This window comes from Gossypium hirsutum, chromosome D06 (genome assembly GCF_007990345.1).
Source record: "Gossypium hirsutum isolate 1008001.06 chromosome D06, Gossypium_hirsutum_v2.1, whole genome shotgun sequence".
Classification (NCBI taxonomy): domain Eukaryota; kingdom Viridiplantae; phylum Streptophyta; class Magnoliopsida; order Malvales; family Malvaceae; genus Gossypium; species Gossypium hirsutum.
In genome coordinates, this window is record NC_053442.1 from 3,905,805 (window position 1) to 3,919,415 (window position 13,611).

General features: G+C 31.4%; 1 protein-coding gene across 1 annotated transcript; it reads right to left on the bottom strand.

Moving 5' to 3' along the window:
• Positions 1-6,411: 6,411 nt before the first annotated feature.
• On the bottom strand, positions 6,412-13,409 carry LOC107943318 (ubiquitin carboxyl-terminal hydrolase 16). The gene is made up of 11 exons (XM_016877068.2): positions 12,773-13,409; positions 10,576-12,001; positions 10,401-10,489; positions 9,327-9,412; positions 9,069-9,231; positions 8,830-8,950; positions 8,563-8,720; positions 7,878-7,962; positions 7,593-7,805; positions 7,202-7,263; positions 6,412-7,118 (listed from the first exon to the last, which is right to left on the bottom strand). The coding sequence occupies exons 1-11, from the start codon at positions 13,054-13,056 to the stop codon at positions 6,593-6,595; spliced, it is 3,213 nt and encodes a 1,070-aa protein (XP_016732557.2). The 5' UTR covers positions 13,057-13,409; the 3' UTR covers positions 6,412-6,592.
• Positions 13,410-13,611: the final 202 nt, after the last annotated feature.

A 13,611-nucleotide genomic window follows, 5' to 3' on the forward strand; every position in this document is an offset into this window, starting at 1 on the left:
AGGGCGTAATTGAAAATTGGTTATGGGGAGTGTGCTTGAGAGGTTGTACTTAGTGGATGTCTTTTAGATCAATGAGTGTATGCGATGAGAAATTATTTTATAAACTCTTCTGATTATATTATTTATGATCTTATTCAGTTATTTAATACAATTTTAACAATTTTTTTCACATAATTTTCATGCTTTTTATCCTGAATCTTAAACTCAGAATCTCAAACCCTTAACCCAAAATCTTAAACTTTAAACTTAAAACACAAAATTTTAGGGATTATATTATTATTTAAATTCATATTAAAAAATATGCTTTGAATTTTTTAGAATATTTTTATTTTATTATGTAATTTAATGTGATAAATTTAATAATAATTTTTTATAGAAAAATTTAGATTGTGAAATTCTAACAATAAGAATATGACAAACTATAAATTTAATATATCTAAAAATCAATAGACAACAGTAGAAACTTCAATAAATAGGAAAAAACAATATGCATACTTAATTTAGGTATTACAACCATAATTACAATAGGTTAAACAGATTTCAGCCATGAGCCCATTAATCAATATTAAAGTTGTTGATACAAGGAAGAAATGGTTGGAAGAAATGAGAATGATGGTTTCCTCAAGATTATTGTATTGAGAGTGTATATATATATTTCTAGTTATGTGTCTTTTTATCCGCGTTTGATAGTTGATTTATGCAAATTTGTTTACACGTGCGTTAGGATTTAAATCTTAGGTCAATTGTCGCTCTACGAGACTCCTCTAATCTGCTTGATGATTGATCGGTGCTCTTCATAGGTGAAAGGCAATCAATATAACAGTTGTCCTCAAATTAAAAGGGAACACTATAAAATGATCTTTCACAACGCTAGTGACCATTGAGATTTTGAAAGGGTTGTGCGTTAGGTGCACAAAGGGCTTCGAAGTGCTTGAGTTTTTGAAGAGTCGCACATCTGTTACACAAGTGAAGCACGTCGTTTTTCCTTTGTAACAACAACCTTGAATTTCATTTATGAGGAGCACATATTATCATAAAAGTGGTTGTATGAAACGATTGATGGGATAGTGCTTTATGCTTCAAAAGTTTTATAAATAGGTTGTATGAAATAAGAAGGGATTGCATGAACCTGTGATTCCACATCATCCTTATTCTTTCTCGATAGGAGAACGACAAATCAGATTTTTCTTCCCGACAAAATTCAAATCAAACTAAAAATGCTAAAAATTAGAAGGAAAAATCTGATTTGTCATTCTCCTAATAAAAAAGGATAGGGCTCACGCGGAATCACAATTTTATAGAATCATTTCTCGTATGAAACAATAAATAGGTATTTAGCACTTTATAAATTGAAATGCGTACATATTCCAATTCCGAAAGCAACCTTTTATAATTTCAATTAAAGACCTTAAAAGGTGAATTATCCAATATAAAATTAACATTTTTATAACTTCATTACTCTCCGTCTTATTGATATCAAATTTCAAGAAAGTTAATTGTCAATTTTTCCAATTATTACCCATAATATTATATATTCTCTATTAAGGGTGTTCAAAATTCGGTTAATTGGTCGATTAACCGGTCTAATTCAGTCAGAGGTCGGTTAATATTTTTTAAAAGTTCGATTATCAGTTAATTCGGTTCGAAATCGGATAATTAACCGAATTAACTAAACTTCATAATTAATAATACAAATTATATGTAGTTTTAATTCGGTTAATTTGGTCAAATGAACATTATCAATTTATTCATTCTTTATAAGTTCTATACTTGTTTTAACAAAAAAAAACCAAAAACATATAAATTTTGGTTAACTCGGTTAACCGGCCGAATTAACCGAAATATTTCGGTTCGATTAACGATTAAATGATTGAAAAATTCGATTCGATTAACCGTTTAAACACCCCTATTCTGCATCATATTTTCATAATTAAATGATTAAATAAAATCACTATTTGATATTAATATTTATTTATCTACTATTCACGCATTGGTACACTCAACATTATAATCAGTTTTTATTTGAAATTAAATAACGTGAATGGGGTTTGAAATTTTTTTGTTTTTGAGATATTTTCAAATTAGGTCCTTCAACTTTTTGTTAGGCATATAATTTAAATCTAATTTGTTTTTAATATTTTCAATTAAGTGTAAAGCTTATCTTCTTAATTTATCCTTTAATTATTGTAAAGCTCATAGTAAATTTATCCAATTTCAATTCATTACAAAGATTATAATTAGTATAAGAATTTACTTATAATAAATTTTAAAATATACAAACCTTTATTTTTCATTGGACTACTTTTTTAAGCTTATAATTTGAATAAAAAATTACTTATATTAATTTTTAAAAAAACATTTTAACTAATAAAGTTTAAAAATTTTATGTAGATTTTATAATAAATTATTTATACAATTATTCTAATTTTAAACAATATGTATACAATTTTAATTTTTTTATAGGGTACAATATAGGTATTTCACAATATTAAAATATAGTATTTAAATATTTACAACAGACAATATTTTATACATTATTTTATATTATTTGTAAAATTGTATAAAAGTTTTAATAATTTTTATAAATAAATTTATTATTTCATAATTAATACATACAACTAACTTGTGTATTACACGAGATAAAAAAAATGTAACAAACTATGGTAAAATATCAAGAGAAAGATACAATACAATATAAGGCAAAGTTATCATTCCATTTCTCGTATTATTTACGGGCCTCGTATATGCTTCTATTTATGAGTCTTCTAAGACTTTTGACATTTTAAGACAATGACCAAATTCCAGTTTTAGCTTCTACATTATATTTAAATTTGAGATTTAATCAATATACTTTAAATTTTGATATAATTTGATTTATTTTGCTTTTATATTGTTAACTATTTCGATTAAAAAATTGACGTCAATTTTTTTTAAAAGCACTATCCGAACAAATTTTTTTATCATAATAAATTCCAATAATTGCTTTAAGAAACCCATATCGACGTTTTTTGTTGTTACATAATTACCAAATAATTTTTTATGAATATTTAACCAAATTTAAAGGGTTGTTAATTATCCACATTCGATATTTGTAAGACTGTAAAAACTCTAGTTTTTGACCATTCCCAAGTTTAATATTGTTGGTAAAAGCACTATAGAGGTCTTTGTATTAAAAGTTGGATTGCATTTTATTCTCTCTATTTAAAAAATGAATAAATTAGTCATTGTATGTTAGATCAGATAGCAAATTAGTCTTTCCGTTAAAATCTCATCCATTTCTATTGTTAAAATTTGGTCACTATATATCAGCATGAGATATACGTGGCATGCCACATGTAACTGCTTTCCATTAGCTACATCAATTTTTAACAATAAAAATAAATAATATTTTTAATAAAAATGACTAGTTTACCCCTTTATCTAATGTATAAAAACTATCTTATCTATTTTTTAATAAATAAAACAAGATGTAGTCTAACCTTTAATACGAAATTTTGTATTATAGTTTTACCTTAATTGTTTGAAAAGAGTTATCCATGTACTTTGTTTTTTTAGCCTTGTGTCAGACAATAATGGTCAACAATATATCTAAAAGGATATTTGACTCACATGATCTATTTTTATAATATTTTAGTAAGAAAGCCTTAACTTTGGTTATAGATGACATAACCAAACTTCCTATATACCGAATAGATTAAGTTTGCTTAATGAAATGTTCCTTTTTTCGACAAATCATAAGTGTTTTCATCCGTTTTACGACCTGAAATTAATCCTATTTAAACTAGAAGAATATTCAAGTGATGCACTCCAGATATCAAAATTAATGAAATGTTCTTTTTTCGACAAATCATAAGTGTTTTCATCCGTTTTACGACCTTAAATTAATCCTATTCAAACCAGAAGAATATTCAAGTGATGCACTCCCGATATCAGAATTAAAACAACTTTGCTAAGATGGTAAGTATGTTCTTGGAGAAGAAGACAGGTACAAGGTAGCAAGTAGCAATAGCATTTGTCTTTGAGCCGAAAAGAAGACTTATATAATGTTTTGTTTTAACAAATTAAGACCTTTAAGACCAACAACCCATTATCCATTGTCTCTTTAATGCTTTGCCCCGACATCTTAGAGATATCATTGCCAAGTTTCATTGAAAAAGGGTGGGCGGATATCCACCTTTTTCCCTTTCCAGGAAAAAGATGGAAGGAAAAAATAATAATAATAATAATAAAGCATGCAAAAACATGCAATCAATGCATCGGGGGTATTAAGACAGTACTTTTATGTGTGAAAAGGAAAATAAAAAAAAAGAAGAAGGAAAATGAACAAGTCAATGTGTGTCATTGCCCATTTCCATTCCACATGTTGTTATGAATGCCATGCTTGGCACTGACTTCTCATTGCCAAAGACTTTTTCCTTGCCTTTCCATGGCGTTTACTCGGTTTATGCTATACTCATAAAGTGGGTCTGAAAAAAGTTAGGTAAACTTTCATTAAATTATCTGGTCATTTAATTTCAAAAAGTTATAAAATGATTACTGAACTATTCGAAAGTTTTCATTTAAGTCACTGATGTAGACGAAGAAAAGCTGAACTATAAAAGAGAAAGAAATAAAGAGCTTTTTATTGGTGTAGGTAGTACAAAAAGAAAAAATCATACAATAACGATTTTAATAATCCGATGGCTAAAATAAAATTTTCAAATAGTTCAGTAAGAGAGCAAAAGGACCCTAACGACCCAAACCACCAAGGCTAAACAAAGCAAAAAAAAAAAAGAAAAAAAAAGAAAAGGGATGATCATCCCGAGATACCTTGGGCTCCTTAGTTGGGAGGGCTATCACAAGGACCCTTGGAAGGTATTTAAGGCTATTAAGCATCGAAGTAGCAATACCTTGGGCTCCTAAGTAGCAATGGAAGTTTGTTAAATTTTTTTAATTAAATTTATTGGTATGAAATTCACTTGGTAATTAAGTAATAAAAAATGACATTATAATTAACTTATGTTTGATAAAAAAGTAAATCAATAGTATTAACAGTTAAATTTAAATTTTAAAATTTGAAAAATAAAACTAAACTCTTAAAAGTAAAAGTACGAGATTCTAAATTTTCATTGTGATATATCTTGACCTTTTATTATAACAACTACACCATGAATGTAACACTCCTTACCTAGTCCGATTGTTGGACCCAGATTATAGGATGCTACAAAAGTTAACGGAACAAATCATATACAACCTTTTATTGTTTAATTGAATGTTTAAAGTTGAAATTGTATGTGGTTTCCTTCGTTATTTGTTGTATTATTCTATAGCTCAGATCTCGCACCGGACCGAATTAGATGTGTTACAATAAATGAAGTAATTAAAACTATTTTTATTTGTATGGACAAATTTTGAATTAAATTTGTGAATATTTATAAACAAAAAGAAATGGAATGGAAAAGGAATCCAACTTGTATGGTATTCAAAACGCACTTTAAACTTTTCATAATTATTGCTTCCCAATCTACTTTTCTTAACCAACAATCAAACTCAAATCCTTTGACCAAACAAAAAAAAATTCCTTTCTAAAATCTTTTTTTTTTTTTATAATTTCTGCAATGGTAAATGGTGGGATAAAGGCCTAAATCAAGATTTTGAAATTGAAGTTTGACCTTGCATGATGAACCTTCAAATGAGGACAAGAGCTACCATATCAAACCTTCAGAGGACTGAGAGAAAATTGGAAATCAATTTCGACCGTGGTGTTGAGTTTGATTTAATTTAATTTAATTTTTTATTATTTAAGTATATTCAGTTTAGTTTTTTTTTTAATTTTTAATTTAAAAATAAATATTCTATAGCACAATAAATGTGATCTTGTTTATATAAACGACAGAATTTTATGAATAAATACATTATAAATGCTTAGTATTATAACTTCTAATTAAGTCATGCCATGTTTTTTTTTTTAAAAAAAATCTATTATTTATTACATTCCCCTATAATAATTAAATAATTAAATTATTTCAACTTTGAATGATTTGATATTAGAGTAAAATCTCGCGCAATAAAAATATCATAGAGATCTTTGTATTCGAAAATAATAAATTAATCCATATAAATTAGATTAAAAGGCAAATCAATTCTTCTATTAAAAATTTCATTGATATTTCACTATCAAAAGTGATCTCCATATGTCAACATGAAATACTCATAACATGTCATGTGTAACTTTTTATTTATTCCATTAATCACACTAATCGTAACAATAAAAATAGATGAAAATTTTAACCGAAAAGATCAATTTACTTTTTGCTTTAATATACAGGAACTAATTAAAAAGAGAAAAATACAATGCATAAATCTCCATCGTAGCCAAATCAAATCCTTACCAATTACTTGAGAAATTACTCTTTTCTTCTTGTAATGAAATGTTGTATAAAAATATACTATTAGTATTAACAAGAAATGTGTAACATGAACAAAATGGTAATCACTGATTTCTTCCAACAAAGCCAGCCAGCCAACTGGCTACAATATACTACATCACATACATCCTTTCTCCAATTCTTATTTACCTCCTCTAATTCCAGAACTCAGTAATAAAACTTTTTTAATTTGTTCTTTTCTTCAATGATTTTCTAAAGTATACCTCATTTAATGAGTTAACTCGTCCTAATAACTCTGAGTCAGTTTCCCTAGAGCTACTACTATTACTATAACTACCTACGTCTCTACATTGTTTACTCGTGTTGGAGTGGAAAAGAGGATCAATTTCAGGCGAACCTGAATCGTATCGGTCTAAATCAGCTAAGGGTGAATGCTTTGAGTAAAGAGGAGAAGAGGAAGGGGAAGATGAAGCATCGGAATCGCCAAATACAGAATCCAGTGAGTCATCTTGTGTGCTATCAGTACAGGAAGAAGTATTATCAGAATTGCTGCCAAAAAGAGAAGAAGTATCACTTGATGAATCCTCTTCTAAAATCTTTTGTAACCGATTGTATTTCGAATAAAAGGATTCGATACTCCCTGAACTATCAGGATGAGTTGAACTTGACTTTGGATAATTCTTTGAATTTATTTTTGATAGAATGGACTTACTTCTGCTCCTTATCGATCTTGGGGCTCTAGGTGAGCACCTGCAAGGTAATATTTTTGTAAAACAAAAGAATGAGCGTATGGATTTTAGTAGCGAACAATGTGATTTGAGATTTCATTATACCTTGCGTAAAAAAGCATGTACGCGCCTTTTGTTAGAACATTACCAAGTTCAGAGGATGTTACCTGCCAAATTATCACCAACACAAGAAACTTGAGAAATTATTTAATCAAGTAGTTCTTAGGTCTCCTATCAAACAGGAAATTTAATAAATTCGAAGCGAAGAATCTAAAAGTTATCACCTATTATCACTATCATGGCAGCAAAAAGTTAATCAGCGAATATGGCAAAAAACTTTTGACATTCACAGGGAATAAAAAACCGGAACATTCTATAAAATGTAAGGGATTTGGTAGGGTACGTAATTGAAACATAGATTGAAGATTACGCACCAAAAATAAATGAAATAGCTTAGAGACCAGAAGATGCAGATGATAATTATAGAGTACATTACCTTGCTATCATCAATCTTGAACCACTTGTTTTGGGCATTTTTAACGTAACAGACATAGTGACCTGAAAATGCAGCATTCATAATATCCAAGTGAACCACCACACCATAGAGCCTGTAAATGGGTGAATTGTCGCTTGTCCCACTCGTATACGGCGCCAAGTTCAAGATCTCAGGGAATTGAATCGCTTTGTTAAGCTTCCCAAATTTACCAGACTGCAACATAAAACACATGTAAGCTGTAAGAATCTGCAAAGAGAAAAGCAGAGCTCTCTATAAAAGGAGTACCTGAAATCGCTTCAAAGCAATTGTGAGGACATTTGGAGCCTCTGATATTGTCAACTTCTTTTTGGCCTTCTCGTAAGAGTTGCATCTAAAGAAAACAAGCTTAGACAGAATGAGCAAACCTCTAAGAACCGTATATTATCATACATAGTAACACCACCAATATCAATAGGCAAAGGAACTCAACACTAGAAAGAAATGCTTTTCGGTAAAATAAAATCAGTAAGTATAATAACCACCTTTGCAGGATCACATAACACAGCAGACAAAATAATGTAATGACAACAACACTTCAACATAGCTTCTAAAATTTCGGAAAATGTGTTTCTCCAGAAGCACCAAATTACGGCTTATGTGCTTTTTTGAAGTATGCTACTCATAGAAACAAGAACATATTTCTGAGAAGTTAAAAACCTAAGCCAGAGAAAATGAAAATACTAGCTTTGATTTGAGCATCTACCCTTGCATCAGTTTAAGTAAGAAGAGAATTTCCCTGTTATATCTCCAAATATTAAATTGTCAAAATCTAAGCAAGATGAAGACTAAGGTCAACAAATAAAAAAAATAATAGTATTTTACTTTTAAAATACAATTATCCCCATAAAAGTTCAACTTCAGCTCTTTATGCATGATAATAATATCAATACAATATCTAAAGAGCTTTAGGGGAAAAATGTAGTAAACCAACCTGCCACATTGGTACTTATTTTCTCCATCTAAAATCTCAGTCCTCGTAAAGCGATGAAGAGCCTCTTCCAGGGTCTCTATGTCTCCTTCAATCTCAACCGTAAGATCCATCATTCTTTCATGACGTTCAGACTTGCCTTGACATTTCACACACATTATCTGCAGAAAATAATACATGCATCATTTGCAATATAACAAAGAACAGTTCAAGCAGTTAAGACATCTGGTGCCTAAACAGAGAGAGAGTAGCTTGATCATAAACGAATACCTTTGACCGGAGAAAACCTCCAAATGTTAGGCCTATTAAAGTCGTTTCTTCTTCTGAACACCCTGATGAACGCACCCCAGCTTCTTTAAGACAATCAAATTGCATCACATCAATAACATACCTGTAAAATATGACTCATCAATAAATTACAGGAGCATTTTTGAAAGGATTACTCATCTCTCATGAAAAAAATGTTATTGAAGAGGTTCATGCAATAAAAATTGGTAAATCTATATCACCTTAAAAATTCATGTGCATCCTCCTCCTTCCCTTGAACAAGTTGGCCACAAATATTTTGTAGTTGAGACAGTATCCCTTTAGGGGACAGTGGAGATTTTCCCTCCTTGGCCTTCAAAATTAAATTTTCTAAATCACAGGTGAAACACCATTCTTTCTTTGCACCTAATAAAGCAATTTATAGTAAGAATCATCCAACATGCTACCTCAAAAATCAAAATCTAATTAATTCCAGATTCAGAAACAATACGGCTGCATACATGCTTTTGAATGGAGTCCCTGAAGAAAGTAAGCAGTCAAGGGAGGAGTGAATGTCAAGCATTGGAGAATAGCATTGGCATAACAGCTGCACAAAGTAAATGGCGCATTAAGAACAGAAAGAAACCTCATAGGCAACTAAAAAACCAAAGACACCTAGCAAGGTCCCACAAATCAAAAAATGAAAAACCTTGAGGCAGCATCTGGGACCTTGGATTTTAGAATTTGGATTTGGATTTGGATTGTTAAAATAGTGTAAATTAAAGTAGTAAAATATTTAGAAATGCAGCATTAATTACAATTTCTCAAATCCATGGATTTGTTAGATGCCTATTTAGTAGTAAATTTGAAATTCTTAAGATATTTTTGGATTTGACAAATCCATGTTTTTATGCTTTTCAAACATTTATTATATTGAATCCCAACTAATTTGTCCATAATATATGCATTTCACTCCTACTATTTACATAATAAATGAAATCCAAATCCAAATTTTCAAATTCGTGTTCCCAAACAAAGCTTTAAGGAATAGAATAAAACCAGCAGATAATGACAGCATGGATGATTTAAGTGAAGGAATATGAGCAATTAAAATTACTGTAATTAGCACTTCTCCTCTGGCTCTTTCTCCATTATACACTCACATTTGAGTAACAAAATCAAAGAATAATGTTCCATATCGAACTGATCACTATAGGCTATTCAACACAAGGAATAACAGCATGGGCTAGTGAGAGCCAAAGTGATAATTGAGTGTAATTCAATGATAAAGATACTTCACCAAGTAACCAAATAAAGGTTAAGAAACAATGCCATGATAAACAAAGGCGAAAATATTTTGATTTGCAGTCACCGTTTTCTAGTCCAAAAATATCATATTACAGCAGGTCACCTGACAACAATAAGTAATAAGGAACAAATAAAATCACTTTTCTGTCCTAATCACATATGATCTGTGTCATTAACAAAGCATGAGAAAAAAGAAAATAAACAAAATATGATAACAGGAAAAGCAATATTCCATATATAGTTTTTCCATAAGTGTTTGCCATACTAAAAAACCAATCTTATATTACCTGTTCCCACAGTTTACAAGGCCACATGGTTGCAGATTCGCCTTGCTCCCACTGTAAAGCTTGACAAAAGATTCGTAAGGAAAAAGTACCTGCAAAGACAAAAGAAAATTGAACTAAAAGCTAATTGGTCAGAGGCTATGCTACTATGGTAAAAAAAATTAAACTTCAAGCAAACCTTGTCATTATAATTTCCAGAATCCTCATTACCAACTCCTAAAGGATAGTGTTTGGGCAACTTAGATCCTCTGAATTGATCAGCAATTTTCCGCATGGAGGCTTTCAATCCATGTGTGCTATCAGAAGAACTTGAAACCTTAGGTAACGTAGCAGCATTGGCATGAACACCACCAAAATTTCCAGATTTAGCATTAGGAACCGCATGCAATCTGGCACTAGATGAATAAGCATCAGAAGACTTTAATAGATGAGAAGCGCTAGGTCCATTAATAACAGAACTAGAATCTGACTTTTCAGAACATGACGATGACAAGCTACTGACTAACGGAACATCTCTATTGATAGCTTCTCTGGGTTTTGGGATAGGTGAAACATTGGTAGACCCGCACTCCACATGGTTAGCACATTCAGAATTTGAGGATGAGGATCTGCTGACATTTGGAGCATCCAAATCAACATTTTCTGGCAAAGTTACTCCATTAGAAAGCTGGGTGTACCCTGAAGCACTCCGAGGAGCATCATCCAATTTGGCAGCTTTAACCGTCAAGCCTTGTGGAGGCAAGGAAGAAGCATTTTGAGACAAACTGAATGAAAAATGTAAGGAAGATCCAGGATCAAGTGAGGCACTTTCACCGCCTTCTTTAGGATTTGACTGAAAAGTCTCATCATTAGCATCATTCGTAGATACAACTGGTTCCAGAGTTCTGCCCCAGAAACCAGAAGATAAAGTACGAACCTCAGAAGTTGAGCCCTCAGACATATCACTAATACCTGAAGAACTGCCACTTGCTCTGCATTGGATCTCTCCGCCTTGATCAGGCTTCATCTGATTTGATGCATTTAATTTAGAAAATTTACCTACAGAATCAACCAAGCTGGCAAATTTTGGGGATGACAAATTGGTTTGATCCACGTTGCTGACACCAGAAGCAGTCCACAACGTGTCAAGTTTAGAATCATCAGCAGATGAAGATATCTCAAGTCTACAAGGCTCATTTGAACCAACACTCTCACACACAGAAACATCATCAGACGATTCACTACCAGTTACAGAAGAAGAAAACCCAGAAAATGAAGTACTGGAAGATTCTGAAGCAATGCTCCTTCCTTCCCCATCAGCCTGGAACTCAACCTTAATATCATCATCCTTCTCAAGTAAAACTGCAGAACAGCTAGTAGAACTAGACAGTGCAGGTTCAGTGGTGGAATTATGTAACCCAGATTCTTTGGAGGATGATTTAGTTGGCTCTGCATGCTGCTTTTCTTTAGATTCAAATCCGTCTCCAATTTGGTGTTGCTCCGTCACCTTCTGACCAAAATCACAATCACTTCCCTCATCATGATTTTGGTGTATGGCAACTGCAGCCGGATAACATTCTTCCTTGTGACCTTGTCGCCAGTGAATAACTTGACACTGAGTAGAACTGAGACAACCAAATTGTAAATAAATAAACAAAAGGTTAAAAACAACTTTTCCAGCAGAAAATAAATAATGCTTAAAACATCTATAATTCATGATAAATGTACCATAAAGTCACATCCTCAGAATTACAATAACATGATATGGAAAAGCTAAATTATTTTCTGCATTCATTAGAGTGGTCTCTTCTTTTTTTTCACCCATTAAATGAATCACATTTTAACTATTTGCAAGCGCACTACATGCACCTCCTCAAGTCCTCAACTCCTAAACTGCATGGGAAAATAACTCCTAAATTGCAAACAAGATAAGACACTTAAAAGGTCATATTCAAGAGAATGGTTAAAAAGCTTTCTAATGTCCCATCTTTGGGAGGCTCGAACATGAGCATATACAAATTGAATCATTTGCCCAAAATCAGCAAAAACCGTCCATATTGCAGTTTTCAAGACAATCTCGAAACACCCATCCATGATAGAGTGTAAAGGTTGAATCTATCGTGTAATTTTCACCAATCCAAGTCTTCTAAATTGCTTTATTTCTGACTTCATAAAGCCAAGCTCATTCAACTCCTAATAAATGCATCTAGACAGATAACAGAGAACTTAAATAACAACCAGATTTTTTGTGAACTAGTTGAAGCATTCTCTAATTAAATATTAGCATACCATTTAAGAAATTACCATCAAATAAAAAATCAGAATCATCTCCTATTCAAACTAAATCCCTAAAAAAATCAATAAAACAATAACACAGAATTAGCAAGTTTACTTACCAATACCGGACAGCTTTGCAGCGAGCACACCGTGTAGTAGTAGGGCAATAGCAAACTGCACATTGATGATAGTTACGCGAAACCGGAACACTACCGTATCCAATTGATGCCTCAAGCTCAGCCCTAGCAGCCTCTTCCGACGCTAAAATCATAAGCCTCTTGATCTCCGCTTGCCTGGCTATTGATAACCTCCATTTCCGCCTAATGAAAAAGCCGAACAAAGGAATAATGATGGAAACCACAAGGACCAGGCTCGAAAACCCTAGATCCCCAAAAAGAAGCATCTATCCTGTACCCAAAAGGCATCAAACTGGATCTTCAAACCCTAAACTTCCTAATTCTCACCACCACACACAGATTACAACGAAAAGCTCTGGCGATTGATAGGGAATAAAAACAAACCCGACCTTGATCTCAAGAAATTAAAAACAAAAATTGAAAATAAAATCATAAAATTAAAAATAAAATAAAAATAAAAAAGGAAACTGACAGTGAGAGGAGAATGTTAGATTTTGCTTGGGTTCACAGAAAACATAAATTTTACTCTCCTTCAGCTCGCGGATTTTCGGGTAATGAAAATTCTTCCGCTTTGTCTAAATCGATATTTTAGAAAGAGAGACGAATTAAAGTCAATTATATTATATTCTCTTTTCTAACCGTCTTAAGGGGTAAAATATCGAAAAATAACAACAATTTAATTTTGTTAGAAATTGGTAAAAGTAAGTTGTGTGTACTGTATTTGAAAGTAGATTGTATTTTATTTTTATTTAAAAAACAAATAAATTATTTTATTTAAAATTTTACTTGTGTTACTAAAATTTGATATGATTGACAAACTT